This window comes from Larimichthys crocea, chromosome VII (genome assembly GCF_000972845.2).
Source record: "Larimichthys crocea isolate SSNF chromosome VII, L_crocea_2.0, whole genome shotgun sequence".
Taxonomy (NCBI): Eukaryota; Metazoa; Chordata; class Actinopteri; family Sciaenidae; genus Larimichthys; species Larimichthys crocea.
The window spans coordinates 5258067-5279691 of NC_040017.1; the positions used below are offsets into that span (position 1 = coordinate 5258067).

General features: G+C 40.9%; 1 protein-coding gene across 1 annotated transcript in view; it reads right to left on the reverse strand.

The window, feature by feature from the left end:
* Positions 1-3097: 3097 nt before the first annotated feature.
* zgc:153039 overlaps positions 3098-21625 on the reverse strand; it is a 68858-nt gene continuing 50330 nt past the window's right edge. The window contains exons 10-13 of the mRNA XM_010733272.3: positions 14283-14475; positions 9510-9684; positions 7983-8129; positions 3098-6134 (exon numbers count right to left, since the gene is read on the reverse strand). Of these exons, the coding sequence (XP_010731574.2) occupies positions 5179-6134; positions 7983-8129; positions 9510-9684; positions 14283-14475 (1471 nt within the window). The 3' untranslated portion in view covers positions 3098-5178. The remainder of the gene's footprint in view (positions 6135-7982; positions 8130-9509; positions 9685-14282; positions 14476-21625) is intronic.

The window sequence follows — 21625 nt, forward strand, 5'->3', positions numbered from 1 at the left end:
CTGTAGGAATGAATTGTGTCATATCAAACATGGACGTTGTGTCCAAGATGTCACTCACAGGTTTCTAAAGAGCCTTCATGAAGGTCAGTGTGGTGGTTCTGGCCGCCACCATCTTGGCAGTCCTGCCTCTACCGCCTCCTGGCTAACCTAAAAATAGGCAAAGGCGTGGATCATGGGTGGAGCTAGGCGGGCTAAAGGATGTATAGGTGCTCAAACAAACCACCTGTAACGGCAACCAACCTGTCAATCAAAGAGTTGGGTATTTTAATATGGGAACTTATGCAGATTGACTTGTTCTGTAGCCAAGTGGCCATTTGAGAAACTGCAGTTTTCATTGGCTTCACAGTTTACTGCACAGCCATGGAGGTTGCCACTTGGGTGGAAACACTAAATACCTGAACAGAAAATGCTGGCAGATGTAAAATATCTGCCTGCCAAAAAACCCCACATGGGTTGCATTTCATTTATAACGTATGTTAGAGCAATGCACAATGAAGTGCCCACTGGCTGAGACACACATGCAAACGCTGAATTCATTGTTGGAGAAAATGGAGCTGCAATTTGACATGAAGGGAAAACGATTTGCTCAAACATTGCTATCAATAAGTAGCACAACATAAATGTAGAGCAACCTCAGCGCTGCACTGCTAAGAACATACAGCAGACGTGCAATCACGGCAGTGAATAAGTGCTTTAGATGCCCGAGCAATCAGACTATGACTGTTGTGTTCCTCCTCACACTGTAATCTTAACGTGCATGCACACACTTCATGTCGGAAAGCAACAGGGTTCATTGGAAAAAGCCAGAGGTCTGTTTGGCCTCAGAAATCCTTAACTAGTATTCGAATCTGGGTGTCAGCGTGACTAAATTCTACTTGACATCCAACGCCGCACTCTGTCTGACGACTCTAGCAACCTGTGCGTCATGTAAAATTAAGTGGATCTGAAGATGCAGAGAGGGAGATGAAATGGAAAGTGTGTTATAAATTATAAGTGATGAAGACTGTGTGTGTGTGTGTGTGTGTGTGTGTGTGTGTATCCTGGCGGCGTTCCTGGTGGTTAGAGCTATGACACACTGTGGAAGTGACAAGGTAGTGACAAGTTTCCTCTGATCAGGGCTGCAGACATGACAGAGCTTTAGACTCGGAGGCAAACATACACTCAGCCTTCATGATCTCCATCTTTGATTTTGTCACACACCCTTTGGATGAACGGTTCCCAGGGACGTAAGTGCCGCGGAACGGCTGTGCCGCAGTTTAGCTGCGTCCTCTGCCTGGCGTCAATCCCCACCGGGCGCGTGACAGCAGCGTAACGGCAGCCGTATTCACGTGAGATCATACGAGAATCCTGAATGTACACGAGACCCCATGATAAACTGTCTATAAAGGAAACAACACGTCTTTTTTCCGACGTGGAAGAGATTATAAAAAAGGATCTGTTGTGTCATAAATTATTGTGTGTTGTTCCACTTCAACAATTAGTCTCTCATCGTCCATGTTGAGACCCTTTGATCGATTGACTGCTCACCTGGTGCCACCGGTCATGACGTAACGTTGATGTGAAGTTGTGATAGGCTACATGAACTGCGTATTGTGTTTTATTTTGAAAGGGGGCAGAAGTATATTACGTTGATTCTGTGTCATTTCCTGTCTGGTGCCATCTACTCTGTTGAGATTCGCGCGGTTTAGCAACGGCTTGTGTCAAAAACAGAAGTGCTACGGAATGATAGCGCTGCTGAAACATTCCGCGTCGCGCCCGGTGGGAATGGTTTCATTGATCAGACTGGCAGCCTTCAGCTCCGGTGACCCTGGCGCAGCCGTTCCGCGTCCCCGGTATGGATGCATCCCTCTTCCCCACCACAGCCATCCTCCTCCTCCTTCTCCTCCTCCTCCATGTCGTGATCTCTTGTTTTTGTGCAGCCTCCGGCTTTTCATCTTTTACCAGGTGATACACTTTGAATGTAAAATTTCATTCAGGGGCCTGAAGTATATGGAAAGAAATTAGTGTCAAATTTGCACGTCATGATGCAAAATGTGTGTGATGATTTGTGAGCGTGGTGTATTTATTCTCCAATTGAGACCACACAAAAGAGTTTTACAAATGAATACAACTTAACATGAATTAATCTCTCCATTTATAATCCTACCTTCAACTTGAGAGAGCTGATAAAAGACTTTTATTAAAAATCTGATACAATGTGTAGAAATTGGTATTTTTGTGATTGAACGCCCCCAGTTTCAGAGTGTAATCCCACCATGGTAAATAATACTTATGATCAAAAACTAGCGAGTCAACAACTTTGCCAACAGCCAAACAGGTCAACAACATACTGTAGCAGCCAGCTAATATTACTTACTAGTCCAACAACAAGAAGCGCAGCTCTGGGTATGTCTTTCAGCTTTTTACTGTTGTCACTTTTTTCTCTTTTTAGCTTCCTTTGTCAACGTCCTCATTTATTTGTAAAACAGTTCTACGTTTGTTCAAATGTGTTGGTATGTTTTTGTATATTGGAAACCATCACATCAGTTATAAATCTTCCACTCGTAGTGATGACAGGCATTTGACACTGGTATCAACACAAGAGTATTTAATAAACACACACAAATGTATAAAGAAAACTCAATCCTGAACCTGTTTCTACACACATGCGCGCAAACACACACAGACACACACACCAAATCCCCTCAGAGCCGGAGACCCCTGATAAATGTCAGCCTTCCTCCTCCTGAACAGATATCGATGGTTATTTGGGCTTATTTCTCCAATCTGTTGTTCACCTCAGAACGGAGATGGAATCCATTTCTGCCTGGTTGGCGGCGAGGGTGACTGTAGGACAAGGTAATTTGGCTGCCTGGCACCTTGGCTGGTATCTGTCTGAGCTGCTGAGCTATCTCAGCTTCTATATCCAAAGTTTACCTCAAACAAACAGTGGACACACACAAAAAAATAACCCTCAACTCTGCTCTGAGACACACAAACTGGTCTTCAGCTGAAATGAAACAAAGTCCGGACGCTCTGAGCGGTTGTTAAGTTTGATCTGGCTTTTGCAAACAATCACCCAAGGAAGTCAAAAAAAAGAAAGAAAGAAAATAGGACATGTAATACAAACTTCTTTTATTGCAGTCATTTCAGTGTAGATCTTGTAAAGGATACATATATTTTTTTCAGATTTCAACAGGAAATCAAACACTTAACATTTCATCTCTTCAACAAACGAGTGTGTCCTGTGGAATTTCTTTTTTTTTTTTTTGCACACCCATGAGAGCAAATCCAACACAAAGATCTGAAGAAGTGTAGTGTCAATGGTTTGTTGAGGAGTGTAGTGTCCAAACAAGAACCCATCCATGGAAATAGGACGGGTCCAATTGGTCCACAAGTAAACATATATCTCACTTCAAACACAGGGATATCAAGAAAAGTCCAAATCCAAATACCAGAGTTTCTTCAAATCAGGATCTGAACCCTGCAGTATTAAAGTCAGCATGTTGATGACTGTCAGGATGAAAATATCAAACTGAAAGAAATGACTTCTGGAAAATTCAGAGACTCAAAATTCAAAGATGCTAACCGTTTCGATTCATTTTTACAATAAACCTGCAGCTGACATCGATCTGTGTCAAAGAATAAAAACAACACTGTAATACAATGAGGACTAGAAGTTGAATTTATAAGCAATATAACGTACCTTTTCTCAAATAAAAACACTCTGGGGTTGTTACAGTTGCACAGTGCTTGGTCTTGTATGACCAGCAGCTTTCAGAGGCTAATGTTTGGATACTTTATGTAGATGGATACTGCTGTACACTCAGTCAGCTCCCTTCTCTTCTTGAACACTATATGTTAAAATATTTCCAGTAAAGGGTCACTATTCAGCAAAAGTTACACAGCTTCACTTTAAATGTTACAAATACTTTGGGTAAAGGCTGACTGTCGAGTTGGACGAATATTGAAATTCATATAGGCACTTCAGTATTGATGACGGTCAAACAATTTGGTCACAAGTAAGTAAAAAGGATTCTAAAAGTACCTAAAACACATAAAAACAATCAATAAAACCTTGTGGATCATCACAGAAGTTAATGGCACTGTAAACTTGTTTAAGGAATGCACAACTTGCGGCTTGGCAGAAAGAACAAAAGTGCATTTATAAAGTAGAGGAACGCCTTAAGAGATCCCACCAAAAATGATTTATGGAATCAAACTCTGAAGACTTTCATAGTAGCACCTCAGATATTATTGTTCAAATGTTTCCTTTGTTGTAAGCTCCTAAAATGGAAAAGCAGATTTCCTGCACGACTGCTCCAAGGTGTAACGCAGTCCAGCTTCCTGTCTGTGATGGAATGAGTCCAAGCCCAAACTAGAGAGGCACTTTTTGATCTCACGGCATATGGAATGATCATTTTAAGATATTTGAGCAGCAGTACACCAAGAAAACATTTTAAAGAAGGAACAAGGGGAAGCTGAGGATCCTGCCAATTCAGTTTGGAATGTTATCAGTGATTGGCCCGCTCTCTCTACTGTAGATACTGTATGGAGGAAGAAATAGCTGATGGAGTGACAGAGGCAAGCTACATTATGCCCTGTGTGTTGTCAGCTCGTGGAGCGTTGTTGGGTATTATAACATGGGTACAAATGATCAAAAAGAACAATACATTCTGTTTGATACTGTGTTTGACAGGCACGCTTGGCAGGTTGTACTGAAAAGGTGATGAGTTCACTTTGGTACATTCAACCTCAGTGATTGTTTCATGCTGAAATTGTGAGGCTGAGCTAAAAGTTTTACGCCGTGGTGCCTTCAGGATCTTGATGGAATACCAGAACTACAAGTTGACAAGAAACACAAGAAAAAGAAAAAAAGGGTTAAACATGTAGACAGTCAGGATTTTTTTGGAATCCAAGTGGCCAATATAAGATCAGGTCTTAAATATTCTAAAAACAGGCTGCATCTCCAGAGACAATGTTCCCCAAAATTGTGCAAGGCAGTGCAGATGGTACCAATGAGTCAGCAATGACGTCCCTGTCTGTGTCAAATTTCAAGGGCTGTGTTCTTTTCCTTTGTTGGGTGGAGAGGTCACGATGGAGGTCTGCAGTGATGCTGCAGTAAAAGTGGTCAACACGGCTTCAGGGGGAACCTTCAGCAGCTGGTGGGGACACCAGCACTTAAAGGAAAGGGACTGTTCAAAGGTCAGTGGTGATGACAGGCGTGACGCCGTGGATGAGCAGCGTGGGGCCCAGGTCCTGGGTCAGCAGCTCCAGCTGGTGTAAGTAGGTGGTGTAGCGGCGGATGTCAGCTGGGGGACGGGGCAAGTACAGGAAACGCACAGCAGGGGCAGGCTGGGCCGCGGCCAGGATCAGCTTATTGACAGCTGACAGGTAGTCGTCGGACAGTCGCGTGGCGTTGCTCGGGAAGCTATTAACATAATCTTCGTCCTCTTCCTCATCTGCTCGTGGCTTATTCTCTTCTGTAGTGGCATCAGGGGATTGTGATGAGTACTTCTTGCTCCACTCTCCTTGGCGCTGCCAGTGTAGCGCCACCTGCTGGTCCCAGGGCACAGGATAGACCTGAGCTTTAATTCTCAACTCTTTCAACAGCTGGCCCAGCTTCTCCTCCGAGCCTCTCACGCTTCGTCCTTCCTCCACACACAAGAAGAGACGGAGCGTAGCGTTACGCCAGGCCCTCACCATGTTTAGGATACACGCAAGCTGTAGCAGGAACAGAGAGCAGGTATCGACGTAGCTACTGCTGTCTGGACGCAAGAGGTTGACCGGCCAGACATCAACGTACACAGATCCCTTCCCTAGAGAGAAGGTGGGCGACGAGAGGACCTGGCCCCGGTCAAAGTTGTTGAAGTATCGGGCAAGCACCACATTCTTTAGCATCTTCATGGCGTCAGCAATGATCGCTACATACTCCTGAGGTCCTAGAACCTTCCCATCCCCAAATTCACCGTAATCCTGTCTGTCGCTGGATCCTCGCAGGGAGGCAAAGTGAAAGAGCGGGGATTGTTGCTCAAGGTCCTGCGAGGGGCCAGAATCAGTGCACTGGATGGTAGACAGTGATGGATCAATCAGCTTGTCCTTTGGCAGACAGTTGTCATAAAAACCGAGGACGAGGGTGTTAGGACGCATCCCACCTGGAAAGAGGGGAAGGATGAGAAAAGAATGAGACCAAACCATTTGTTACAATCTAATGCAAATCTTTCCTTTATCCTTATAACTGAGTCTGTAAAAGTCCAGTGTGTCTGATTTAGTGGCATCTAATGGTGAGGCTGCAGACTGCAACCAACTGAATACCACTCCCCCTGCCAAGCATGAAGGAGACACTATGAGGCAGCACAACTCGAAAAAACGCAAAGGCCTTATCTAGAGCCAGTGTTTGATTTGTCCATTCTGTGTTGCTGTAGAAACATCTAAGGTAACGAAAATACTGATTCTTATTTTCAAGTGATTGTACACTAATGAAAAGCTCCTCGGGAATGTTACACACTGGACTTTTAAGTGAAGGGTGGAGATTTTATCACATTTTATCATGACAAAGAAGTGAAAATAAAAGACAGATGTAAGGGAGAGAGGAGCGAGAACTGGAAGGAAGCCAGAGAGAGATAAGAGAGGTGGCTGAAGAAAAGAAGACTGGTCAAAGTTAGACATGAGTGACAACTTAGGAAGAAGTAGAAAGAGAGAGAGAAGAGAAAGCAGGACGGCAGCAAATAACAAGAAAAGAACCAGAAAACCACTGAGAGTCAAGCCTCTTTAAAGTTTGCAGTGAGTTTTACTGAAGAGGAGATGATGCACAAATGTTAATTTAGTAATAAACACAAGCCAATAACTACTTGAAAAACGATTTGAAAATAGGCTACTTCAAAAGTTTAATGTAGGCCTGAAAACAGCTGGAATACATAAACCAGAGTGTGCTTGCATGAGCTGAAAATTTGTCGGAACATTTAAAAAGAGTTTCAGTGTCTTAACATGTTGTTTGAACTGCTCTAGTTTGACACTTTGAATAACCAAAAGATGAACATGTTCAAGGAAATAATATTGTACCTTGTGTTTGAAGCGCTGAAAAAAAATACTTTGGCGATCGTATTTCTGACAGAAGTTAAAATGGCAGTGTAAGTCAAAGTACGCCCAATTCTTGCTCAAGTCTCGTACTGAAATCTCGGAAGAGGTGAAGCGTCTTGTTGCAGGAAGGGAACAGTGGAAACATGAGTGTAATAATGCGCCGATCTGGAAGAAACTGTTGTGTAGAAGTATTAAAGGTGTGACATTTTGTTATGCAAAGGATGTTCAGCGTCATGGCTTAATGTTTAACTGATTTCGACAATATGGATGAGACCTTTGAATCTGGGCCACCTGCATTTATTTGAGAGGTGCAACAGGCAGGAGGGCAGGCCAACAAAGCTATGAAGCTCTAGAGACTGGTGGTGTTGCTGTGGTGGCTATGACCCCATGCAGTGATCCTATGTCCACATAGGACATTGCACAGACTGAATAAAGCAAAAGATACAGAAAACGTTCCTAACGTTGCTTTTCATAATGTTGTCCAATTCAATCTGTAATAATCTGAGCCACTCTGTAGCAAAAACAAATATGTTATTATGTTCTAGGCCATTTCAAGTCTGCAGGCTTCAGCACTCTCACTCAATACTGGGCCAAATTCAAAAACTGTCACTTTAACCCAAAAACATGGGAAAGGGAAAAGTCACCCTTTGAAGAGCACTTATGAAAGAGATCGAAAGTGCTAAAAGGATTTTGCAGTAAGTGTTATCCTGGTAGAAATAGAGGTTTCAACGTGAGCTCTAAAAGAAACTGAAGTGAAACAAAATTACTGAATTTAAAATGACAGCATATGTTGATAGTTCCAATTTAAGTGTAGGTGCTGAATGAAATTAGAGTGGAAGTTTTAAAGCCACTGTATGAAGAATATGAAAATGTGTTCATTAGATAAACTAGGGACATTTTGTAGTGATGACGGTGATACTGACCAAGTCCAGAAATGAAGAGGAGATGTTGGATCCCATGACGCACAGAATCTGCCAATGTCAAGTTGACGAAAGCTTTAATGTTTAGATGGTCAACCAGAGACAACCAGGAGTCATATTGGGACTGCAGAGGGTCGGACGGTAAAGTACCTGAGAGAGTGGAAGAAAACAAAATGGTACGGCATGAGAAATATGATAGACAGTTCAATAGAAGTATATTGGAATTCAGAGAAGGTAAAGGAAAGAGAAGGCCAAAAACAATTGATATACAAGTCAAAGGAAAGAGCAGAGAAGTCAGTATGACAGAGCTGGAATTAGAGGCACAGCGTGAGAGAGATACTAGACAAGATGCTGAGATGTGGGGGGGCACAGAGAAGAAAGATGCAAGCACAAATGACAGCATAGACAGAATTTGAGACAGAGAGAAAGATACAGGGGGAGCATAAACAGCCAGGCAGGTGATCAATCATCCAAAAAAAACATCAATATGTATGTAGAGAGCAATCCAGAGGACACATCTGCAGCTTCAGAGACAATTCCTGTGGTAGTTTAAGCTGTGTTAAGACCTCTTCAGACTCCTAAAGCTGTTGTTCCTACGGAAAAGCACTCTTTGCATTTAGCTTTAAAGCACAGAGCTGTTAGACAAGCGAGAGAATAAATGGACAATCTTCCTCATACATTAGGAGGGCAATGTGGAAGTAGCTGGTGGTTCTCAACAACAAACTCCTCTTGAATGTAATTATGTGAATGAATGGTTCCTCCATAATTCTCAAGAGCAAGTGCCTTGACGCTACTCAAAATGAGAGGAAGGGCTGTTCAGTGACTAATGAACATGTGATTTTTCTCACTTTGAAGCACTCAGAGGATTTGGATTTTGAAGAGTCCATTCAAGACCTTTCCAAGTCACCCATCAACACATAAAAAAACCTGACAAAATCCTCAAAAGTCAAAGAAAGTAATCAATGACCCTGCTTCTTTTAGACTACAGAGAAGAAAGACGCCTAAAGAGCATTGTCTGCACAACTACTGGCATTTTGCTAATTCATACACTTACATATTTTAACATCTCCCTGTTATTTTGCACTGGTCTGGAATGAAAACACTTACTGTAAGTGGCAATATTACTACTTTTTCTCGTAAAGAGTAGAACAACAAATGGCTATTAAAATTCAGCAATAATGAGGTTGACAGTCAAAAACAAGCTTTTAGTTTTGTCTAATAGTTATAATAATGTTAAATTATCCAAAATCTTCCATGCCAGCCCAGAATTTGATTTGCTTATAATTATTAATGGCCCTGTCATACTGTGCTGGCTTAGATAAGAGTACTCTTGGAGATCTGATGTTGTCATGCAAACAAAATTTAGGAAGTAAACACTGTGTGCTTTCCTTGGTGTTTCAGGGAAGAAAGAATCTGATTCATCACAATGTTTCAAAATAAAAGTCCATTCCATCATAACCGTGGTGTGTAAAGTCAATGCAATATAACAAGTCGATTTTTAGAGGCTGAGCGGAATTTCAGTGTCCTTACTGAGATCTCCGAGCTGGACGTGTCCCAGCACGTAGAGGCCGCTCTTCTTGATGTCATTGATGAAGGTGATGAGGCCCACACTGCTTCGAGGGTTGGAAACCATCAGCAGGACTTGAGGCCTCCAGAACTTGACGTGGTCCTTCCTCACGTCCAGCATTAACAAGTACTTACGCACCTATGGGAGATGAGAGAATTGGGATGAGGGTTGTTATTGGGAAGTGTGTTTATTTCACCCTTCTCCTCCTTATTTAACCCCATGGTCCATCCAGTGGACCCATGAGACATTCAGACCGACGTGAGTAGGAGTTTCCTGAAAACAGATCCGTCCTTGCAGTTATCTGAGACTCTTGATCAGACCTTAAGTTCACTTTAATTACATGACACCCACTCCCTGAAGTTCATTTCTGCAGGTGCTGTAACTTTTCAGCACAGCATGTATTTGAATATATGCATTTATCAGCCTACACATTTGATATGTGACTTTCCTTATGCTCGCAAAATCACTGCAGGGTTTTAATTAAGCAAGTAGAAATTGGCTAGTTATAGACTTGAACTCATATATTTAATGTCGGTTTCATGTTTTGCTTCTCTTCTATGATCGGGGACGTGTGCAGAAAGGGGAAGTAACTTTTATGGATCATTGGTGCATTAACATTTCACATGGGGTTACTGGAACAGCCTCTAATAAACCCAATAATGATTTTCACATGATATGTCATATTTTATGCACAAGGAAAATACATCTGTTCAATAAACCACTTCAGAAACAACACTGTTAATGAGTTAATTTGAGATTAACAAGAAAGAAATGCAGGTACTGTATATTAAGTGTATATTTGAGCCCCTAAGCTCCTGGAGCTTATATATTTTAGCCGTGATACAAGCTCAAGACTATTAAAAGCTATAGCGTAGACAGGTTTAGGATGAGGTAATTCATCAAATTAATTTCACCAGTTAGTTTCAGGAAGTTTATCATGTCTAATTCATGGAAACACTGGGGTGATAATAAATATACACAAATTCACAAACCTCTTCCTCTGAACTACACAACTGGCAGATATGTCATTAACAAAACTAATTCATTACAAGGACGATTTATTACCTGTTCTGGAGCTTTCAAACATATTATGTGACCTTCATCAGCATTAAGAGTTTGCACTTTAAGATCTGAGAATGAAACATGAACCTTTATTTTAGGGTAACAGAATTAAGAGTACTCAGTACTTAGAAAACTGGAAATTCCATAAGAACTTCATCTGTTTTCTGCTGTCAATTGCTGAATTTTTTAAATCTAAGCAAATCCATTATTCAGTCTAATCAATACAAGATAGTATTTTTTCTTGATTTAATATTGCTACAATAATATTTACTATAGATGTTTGTTCTTTCCCCTGTATTTTTAAAGGCAGATCAGGCAGTGTCAGAGAAGTGGACTGGATGAGAGTGATTTGAAAAACCTGAATAAGCTGCCAAGAAAGTTAAGTAAGCAGTTAAGCAAATAAGTCGTCGGGTATGGATCGATGGACTTGGAGTTTTGAACTGAATCTGAGGCTATGTAACTTTTAAAGAAATGATGCAAGCTTTCTCTCATTGTAACAGTATTAGAAATTAGATGTTTTGCTGTTTCAGCTGTACTTGGTCTGGTATGACAAGCGGCTTGTGGTGGCGAGCTATTGTTAGCAAACTTTATATCTTGCTCTTCTGAAATTACGTGATCAGTTCATTGACTTTATGGCCCTACTTTATATATATCAATGTACATTTTATATGTATATTCACTTCAAACATTAATGTCGGTTGTTCTCTTTTTTGGTGTGTAACGGTCAATGGAGAGTCAAAGCAGCCAATGAAACATACTTTGCCAGGCGTCATTCAAACATCAGATTCAAACACTACTCAAACATCATTTCAGCAAGCTGATATACATGAAGGAAGATAGGACAAAGGGAAAAAATAAAGAAACATACGTGACGGTAACCAAAATATCACAGATGTAACAACACGTATTAAGCTACACCACGTTAACAGCTACGGAAAATAAATACACTGTTATGCCACATTACGTGGAAGGTTATCCACAGAAGATTACTGTAAGAATTAATGTTATCTGAAAAACTTTGAACGACTCCACTAATTCCATGACTATTCCATGACCATGGGAACACTGGTTTTATAATGAAGGTAAAAAAAGAAGGAAACACGTAGGATGACATGAATGAATTTCACCTGCCTGTGATTGCTAGTGGGGTGTATGCTTAAATGGTAGTGTGCATCTGTATTACAATGCACACACAACACAGAAAAAACGTAACTAAGTGGAACCAAATGTTAGATCTAAACCTACGGTATACCAGAATGAGCTCAGTTTATACCCTCATTGGAATTAATGACCATTATCTCAGTGACGACATGTCCACCATGTTAAAGAAGTTAAGTTGAGAGATCTGTGTCTTTTGCACTCTTGAGTGGTCCTTATTAAAAGTGCAGTAAGCAACACTGTTTTGGTGTTACAGAAAAGTTGGGGAGCGAGTCATCTCTGACGCAAACACAGCGGGGATGTGAACACAATGAACTTTAGTGGAATCAACCAATCACCTCACAGTAAGGGGAAGAGAGTGGAGCCTAAAGCACCAACCAATTATCGCAGTAGCCCTCTTTTCTGGCTAAAAGACTCCCTTAAATAGAAGAGTGTCACTTGAGAAGGACTAAAAATACTTTAAAATGACTTACCCTTGAAAAGACTTTCAGTGTGTTTAATAGACTTGAGGTAATGATTTGAAATTGTTTAGGCATTTCATCGGAAAAGAGCTGGAAAAATGGTGTCACTAATGAATGCCTTGGCAATACAAGTTGAGCTCAAGGTCCTGAGGCTGCTGAGTGTATGTGTGTGTTTCTACAGACGTCAATCAAAAATAAAGATGCAACTGTTTCCAACATTATTACCATCATAATCACCATGACTGTTTTCATGTAACCATCCACTAATTGCTGTAAAAACAAGAGAAAAAAAACAAGATCTCAGAGGCAAAGTCCAACTGACTTCACTCATCTAATCATCTGTCTCTCTTTATCTCTCCATTTTCCCGTCTTGTCATCCATCAGGCTATCATCATTTCTCTGTCGCTTCAGTCTCATCCATCACTTAGTTTCTCAATCACTCATCCCCTCTCACTGCTTATATTCTGTCTCCATCTTTCCTTCCTGCGATACCATCAGCGTTTCTTGCCTCAGTTTGTCTTTTTCTTCGTTCTCTTTCTCTCCTGAACACTGTTGTCTGCCGCCTGTTATCTCCCAGTCTGTGTTTTTTGTTTGTTGGGAGCTGTGTTGTGTCCCCTGTCCCTGCTTCAATGTCACCCAGTTGGCGTCCTGCCATACTAGCTACTGCTGGAGGGTGCAGGAGCGCAAGATGATTGCATGTATGAGATATGTACACGCACTCACTTGGCCTCTTCTGCTAGGCCTTATTAGTGTAATCGGCAGGCTGGGGGCCCAGTTTTAAAGAAAGGAGGCACATTTGTAAAATGAGTAACAATGTGTTAAGATGCACATTTGAGGCTCTGGTTCTTGGCAATAAAAAAATGTATATTATTAATAGCTACATTGTTCATCCAGCGTAATAAATGAATTCCAAATAAACAACTTTTACTCTAATAAGAAATAATATGGTGCTTTTCATAACTTCAAATAGCCTACAGTCTTGGACAGATTATGAGACAATGGGCCCCCAGGCACAGAGTTGTAAAATGCTCCACATCCCTTCTGTAGAGAAGCAAGACACCCAGACTGGAAGAGATAAACAAATGACTTTGTGGTTGTTCTGCGTCTCTCTGTGGTTGTTTTGTGTGCTTTGTTTTTCTTTGAGCCCCTTTGAGGCCTTTGCTCCTTTTTGTGATCTCATCGCTTCGTTAACAGCCCCTTCATACAGAGGCTTTGGTCTAGGGACTGTGGGCCTGTACCCAGTAGACCTGTTGAGTAATCCATCTATGATATTAATAAGCCAACTACCTATCAGCTCCTGACTCTTCTGTCTCAGGTTGAGGGCAGCAGAGGAGGAGAGAGGAGGAGGACGAGGAGGAGGAGATGAAGAGAACAGGATGACAAAGGGAAAGGAGGGGAAGGAGGATGAGGAGGAAAAGCTCAATAAGTTAAGTGGTTGTAATAATGTTCTGCCTCCTGACAAGCTGCTGGCAAACCCAGCCACCCTCACCCTCCCAGCCCATAACCCCTGCCTGCAGCCTTGGCAACGGTTCCCCTCGGCAACAGGCCCTCCTGGCAACAGTGCCCCCTCTCCTTGAGAGCAACAGGCTCGGCAGATAGAGGACATAGAGAGCTGGATGATGTAAAGCTCTGTGTGTGTATATGTTTTTGAGTGTATGTGTGTGTAATAAATGTGGAGAGCTTTGTGGAGAGGTGTGTGTGTGTGTGTGTGTGTGTGTGTGTGTGTGTGTGTGTGCGTCTGGTAAACCTGATATAAATGTGATAGATAGCTAGGAATGACAAGGCAGTGTTGTGTGTATGTGTGAGAAAATAGAGTGAGGTAAAATATGTGTGTTTGTCTGCTAAACGCAGAGGGTTGGCTGATGGAGAGGCAGCACAGACCAGTCTGTCTGTGTTTGTGTGTGTGTGACTGCATGTCTCTATAAACCTGATAGAACGATTGCTTGGCAGAGGTACAGGCTCTTGTAAAGCTGAGGGGATGAGATTTTAGTTGCTCTAGTAATGACAATGCAGTATTGAGTGTGTGTTTGTGTGTGTGTGTGTTGGGTGTCAGACCTGGTGGAAAATAAGAGCCTGGCTGATGTAGCCCCAGCTGGAGGTGGGACTCAGGTAGTGAATCAGCAGAAGCAGCAGCAGCATGAAGGCGATGCTGGCCGAGGCGTAGATAGCGTTGATCAGGAACATCATGACAGCGCAACCCACGATGCCCAACACGCATGTATGCCAGGTGAAGTAGCGGAAGGTGGGCCTTAGAAAAGAACAGGAGAGGTAAAGGTTAGCGTGGAAGCAATACAGGTTTCACTAAGTAAACCAAAACCACCCACCTCTGATTTGATGAAGCTTCCTTTCCTGATCTTCATGGATAGTTATTTTAATTCTAGATGACTTTGTAAGGCGGTATTTACGTTCTCTTTAAGGACCAGCACGCTTCACTTCATACCAGTTACCAGCAGTTCAGAAGTGGAGCATTTTGCCTGCCAGCCTTTATTAACTTGCTCAGATGTGGACATTTTTCCTTGATTTGTGTACTTCTACCATGAGCAGGTAGGCTACGTAGTTAAATTGTTTCTCTTTTGCCTATTTTTTTGATTGGAAGTCTGCATAGGGTGTTATGTTTTAGAAATTGACCAGGTTCCCTACAGCAATAAATTTGTGGGCCCAGAAAACCAAAACAAAAAGCTCAAAGATGGTACAATAATCTGCAGAGCTAAGGTGAACTGAAGAATTGGGTGATAATTCTCTTTATGTTAATTACTACAAGAAACTCCCCTCACAACACATTTGATCCATTGTTAATATAAAAATATTGATTATAGTAGCTTTAAAGTCTGTTGATCAGTCAGTCACTTCTTTTTGAGGTTTGGTCTAATGTGTTTGTTGTTACAAACCTTTTTCATTTAGACATAATGTATCACATATCGCTGCAAATATATATATATAAATAGCTACTATCTATATATCATATATATAGAATAATAATATATACAGATATATATAATATCAACAAGAGGGGGGGTGATATTCATGGGAGGAGAAACATTAGAAATTAAAATGAAAAATTGGCTCTGATACATGTATATATATATATATCATTTGATCTAATGAGCTGGGACATAAACCTGATGAAGGCAGGACAATTTGTACAGGCACAGAAATACCAAGGACTTTATGAAGGTGCAAGAAACATTACATCACAGTTGTGATGATACTACAAACACACAAAACAGTTTGATTATTGACTTGGCAAGATTTACGATGATATACAGTATAGTTACTCGTTACTAGTTTATATATACTGAATGACTTTCTGATAATGCTCTACAGTTTTAACTACAATCTGGCATGTTCAAGGTAATAAACCATAGAGATGAGGTTTAAGAACATTTTGGTTAAAATTCTTTGGAGGATATAATAAGAAATACCCTTTGTTAGCTACTAGCTCAAGCACCTCTGAAGAGGCTCTTCCAAAATGTCAGTTTTTGGACTAAGAGGGATTTGTTAAACCACAGAGGTTTTCTGTGAAAAGGCAGCTGAAATCAAGATTTCCTGAACATGGTTATCCATCCACCTGGGTTAAAAAAAGCTAATGAAACACGAATCTCATCGTGAATTATTATTTTAGCAAGAGCAAAGAAATATATTTTCAGTCAGAGCATTGCCTAAGTGGCAATGACATTATTCCCATGCCATCGTCCATTTTATGAAAGCAATGGCAAGAGCCAGATCCTGAATGATCTTTTACATTCTATGACCAACTTCTTAAGTTGAACAACAGGATAGTTGTTCAACTTAAATTTCATAGCATGAAGTTCACTTGGGGGTTGCCAAAAGTGGTGGAAAGATTTCTAGACTAACTTCCATTGTATGTTGTGTAAATGTCTCAGCTGTTGGATGGTTTGAGTGAAATCTGGTAAAGTGCCCATGTGTTTGGTGATCAATACGGACTGATTCATGAACATGATTATTCAACTGCTTTCATCACATGTTTTGATGCAGACTTGAATCTGCGTGAATCTACTGTACTGGCTGCTGAGCCATTAAAATTGTATTGGCAGCTATCCTATGAACTATGACTATGACTATGAAACTTCACAAAAATACAAAATCTCCCATTTCACCAAACTTGCTCTGGTTCTTAAAACCAGTTCTGTTTGTGATTTGAGAATCTTGGACATTCTGTGCTAACTCATGTACTATCCAACATTTCCACCGGTTTTAAATGGAACCATTGTAATCAAGGAGGTGTCATCAACGGAGGATGTTACACAATACACCACAACTTGTAGAATATGACACACGCACTTCGGTTCACGCTTCAGGTCAAGAAAACTGGCTACTTTTGGAAACCGAAATGCTCCGAATGGTTGAAACTTATGTGCGTGAAAAAGGATGGAGCTGGTTCCATGTTGGTGGAAAAGGCCTGTGCTTCATTTGAATGAACCTTCAACCTGCTGCACAGGGCCCATAGTCTATTATGTGTTATTGAAGTTAAGTAGTGCTTTCATTAAATTCTGAGGTTTTAGGATGGTTCTAATGTTGTTCTGTTACATTCAAAAAGTGAAAAAATGGGGTGTCGATTAGCTCAGTTGTACAAAGGCTCAGCAGCGGCCCAGGGTTCAAATCCGACCTGCAGCCCTTTGCTGCATGTCATTCCCCCAACTCTCTCTACCACATTCCTGTCACTCTTCAGCTGTCTCTGTCAAAATAAAGCTTGAAAAGGCCAAAAAATATAAAAAAATATATCTTAAAAAAAAATAATGTAAAAAATGTAAAATATAGCAATTTCATAAGAGGGAGTGAACCATCTGGAAAATGAACTTTCACTAACGCTGAAGGAATCTTTTAAAAAGCTGCAGCCTGCTACACCCATGAAAGAATTTCATTTGTCTGGGTTTCACTGGAGAGTTTCAGTGTCACATGATAGTCTAAATCCCCTTTACAGAGAGTTTTCCACCCTGACAGGAACAATATTCTTTAGGAAACGGCTGTTTGTTTAGAAATTTAGGGAAAAGTTCTCAGGCAAAACATCAGTTGTGTAAGATTTAGAAAAATAAAACCCCTTGCTGTATCATAGTCCTGTAGTAAACACCTATTTGGTGAAGCTCATAGTGTTCTGATTTTGTTAGGCTGTCAAGGTTGTTACCACAGCTCGCTTTTATTCAACCCAATAGTTGTTTTAGAGGTAATTTTTGCTGCATTGTTAAACAATGGCTCTACATGTGACTACGTGGTCGGCTTTTGACATCAAGATTTTTTTGACAACCTCTCTTGTTCCACAATATACAATTTTCCACTTCAGCAGAACAGGCTGCTACTATCTGGTCTTGTACCGCTGTGTCATACAATCACTGTAAGTTGAATAGGCTAATTAACAGTATGTGGCAGCTGATGCCATGCATGTGGACAGACTCTGGAGGAGGCATCACACACTAGCAAAGGGAAGCTACTGTGACATATTTAATAAAATAAATCTTTTAATTAAACTTTTTAATGAATATACACTTGAGTCGTATAATTTGGGCTATAGTTATGCTGAATAATTTTTTTGGAAAGGTAAGATTTTAAGATTAAGTCATCTGAATCTCATTATCTGAGAAGCCATAATTACTTCCACTCAAATTCTTTACACACCCTCACCTACAGAGCCATTTAATGTGTGACTGCACAGCAGCGTCACAACAAATGTGGAGTTAATGCTGGGACAAGAGCAATTAAAACAAACACCACACACAGATAATGAGCTGCAGACTGCTGTGGACCTCTCAGTGTTGGTGTGCGTGAGTTTGAATTCATATATGAATGAGTGCAATGGTTGTTTCTAGTCACTGCACATAGAGTAGGCACTAAAAAAATACTTTCATATGTGTGTGCTATTTAAGTCTAAGTGAGTTGAAGGGGTCTTGGAGTTGGGAGCTGCGCTGCGAATGGAAGTGCTCACATATTTGGAGGATCATGTAATTGACCCCAATTTCCCTGCAATAACTGCACCCATGTGGATAAACAGTCATTAAAATAGTCCTAGCTGTAATTACACAATGTAGCTCAAATGACCGACCAGCTTCCTGCATGGATCCACTAACACATTCAGACAATTTAAGAGGGGGAGAGTAACTGCTGATAAAGCCTACGCAGCGGGAAAGTGCTAGAATATTGAGAGGACAGCAGGGGGTGAGACCACCAGGAAGCCAAATTAAAGGGCAAGCGAAAAATCAACAGACAGAGATTGCCAAGAGACATGAGTCATTAGCCCTCCTATTGGTCAACTTATCTTTATTGATAAGCAAGATGGGAGCAGGTAAATGAACACTTTTAAAAGATCAAAGTTCAAAGATCAAAGATCAAAGTATTTCGCACTCATATTCAAGACTGACACAATAAATTTGCCCCATATGTCAAAATTAGTAGTAGCTAGAACCAGATCAATACTGGATTTCTGAGGTATATGATGAAATTTGATTTTGAAACAAAAAATATTAATAAATGGACTGTATGTATTTGTAGCCAAGCCAGCACCAACCTTCAAGCATGTTAGCATGTCGACATTAGCATTCATCTCAAAAAACATCTGAAATTGAGATGCTGAAGTTAAAAATTTAACTTGACAGTACTCCCTGGTGGAAAACTAATGGACAATGGTGTAGTAGGTGTACTAGTGGGTAAACTAAGTTAATACTCTGTATACCACCTACCTCAAGTATATTTTTGTCTTTTTTTTATACTCTGTATGCTATACCAATATATCTCTGTTGTAGATCATTGGACTCTGGTTTGATATTTTTACTTCTGATCAATTAAAGGGACCAAGCGCGAGACTGATCATCATGCTGCAGTTGTCCTTTTTGAGCAAAATAAAAAATTTAATCTTGAGGGATATTACCTCTCTTGTCCCTTTGGTATCCATTGACATAAAGCATCATGCTAGTTGGGTTGCTGAACATGATCCTGGCTCTGTGGCGTTTACTGATATAAACAGAGGGTTTCTGGCTCTTTCACAATCAAACAGTTGATCCTGCCATTTTTGTGATTTATTTATATGTTTATATTTATTTATATTTTTGGCCATATACATGCCAGACAAATGACAAACACTTACTCTTGTCATGGTGGAAAATCCTCTCAAAGAGTATTTAGACCACATGGGACATGGAAAGTCACCACTGAATGTCACACAAATGTAATTAGTTTGCAGCTCTTTAAGCTGTAGTCGGGCAGCATTCACTGCAGGTTTTAAAGACTGGCATTTCTGAAGCTATTGAGTGAAATCCTTCCACAGCACAGAGGGATTTCTCCAGCGAGACTTATGAAAGGAAATAATAATAAACATATCAACTTGTTAGAACTCAGTAGGATGCTTCATCATATCGTAACAGCTCTATCCGAGCTTGTTCCCACTGCTGCACTGTACAAGGCCTAGTATCTTTAAACTTTGCTTTTTTTTTTCTTCTCGATTTCATCACTTAGCATCGGCAGTGCCCACAATTCTCTCATCTTATCCCCCTCTCCATCCCATTGGAGAGCGGGTGTAATTACGCTAAAAGCTCGCCCACCAGGTCCGCCCTCCCCCACCCATCTCTTTTGTCTGTGCGTCTCCTCCATACAATCACCTCGCTCTCACCCCTTCTGCTGTCCCTCTTGTTCTGCGGCGACTGATGTCACTTAGCTGACACAGCAAAAAGCACCCTGAAATAATCGCTGCCAATCAAGTCCTTAGAGACATTAAGAAAAAGAAACGGAGAGCGATGAAGATGGAGGGGAGACCCGGCCTTTAGCCAAAAGACACGTCATAATTGAGGGAAAGTGGGGACAGAAACTTTATCCTTACACTGGCTCACACAGACACACACTCAGACACAGAGGAGCTGCCAGGAGATGCCAGATTCTATAAGTGAGAGGCCAGTGAGTCTATGAGACGTTACGTCAGGCAGCGTCCAAAACACTGGCACAACACCACTGGAGACTGGACTGACTTTCAGAAACCACTTAAGAACTTAAATCAAAAGAACTTAAAATCACTTGATATTGGACTAGCCTGGTATTTGATAACCAATTTACCTTGATGGAACTGCCCTGAAAGCAACATGAAAACAACTGCGTGATGGAATCAGTCTCCTATAGAACAAACATCAATAGTGCTGGAATGATCTTGGATCCTCCTGACAAGAGAACTCTAACTATTACTACAAGTACAACTGAAAAAAAGAAAATCAAGGAAGGAAGGAACTGAAGTTATGATATGCTTTTTTTTGGTATAGGTCAAGCTCCAAGAACACTGGACAGTAGATTTCCCATAACACAACTCTATAAATTCTATCCATAGACTCTCTCTTCCTGGTAAATGCAACTCTCTAAAAACAGATATCTGCATAATCTGTAGGCGAGGAACCAAGATTTTCGCACTGGAAGCGTTCTGGTTTCTGTTTGTAGTCCGAGAAGTACTGACCAATCTCTTAGGTTGCAATAATCAGTGTGCAAAGCAAAAGAGGCAGAGCGCATTGTCCGAAACACAATCTTGGAACCCATCGGCTATTGTCTGATGACAATTTAGCTTTTTATCTGTTATTTGCATTAATGTGGAGATATCTGTTTATAGAGATTAGCAGCAAAGTGTCTCTTTATTTTTTCGATCATGTTACTAATTGGGCTGCAGAGGAATCTTGACCTGGATATCCGTTATCTGTTTTGCAGATATCCGCTGGCTACAGCAGAAGTCCAGAAACTGGTCATTACCCCCAGAAGCTAAACTGTCGTCAGATGATAGCCAGTGGGTTGCAGGGTTGCATAAATTCCCACATCTTTTAATACTCCACACTAAGCCACTAGCTAATCTGAACATTTCCACTGGTTTCCTATTAAGCCAAAGACTAGACTGGACCAGTAATACCAAATTCTAACATTAGATGACACTTAGCCGTTCCCAAGTGGAAGATTGAGCGCCATGAATGAGAGTGGAGTGTCAAGTTTTCAACAACAAATTCCTGCAAATGATTCACAATACTCTGCCAACATTACCCATAATGGTCACCCATTAAATAGATGACATTACTGGGAGCTGCTTCGTTGGTTTGTAAAAAAAAATCTAACTGGAATTAAGCTCATACACTGGACTGGACCGGCAGAACTGGAAACCAATCCATCGACACACTCTAAAAGTCTTCAAGATAAACACCAATATGCCCTCATCAACTCACACCCCTCCATTAACAGATAATGATTTTTGAAAGAACATCTTTCATTAATCCATATACAGTTGATGATCCATCTGGATTTTTACACCTCCCAATCTGTCAAATCACTCAGACTCATATTTAAACAAAGGACGGCCACCAGCAGAGGACAAAACGTTTGTTTTTGGAGCTAATGGTTCAGATGGTCAATTCACAGATTATTACAAAGACAAT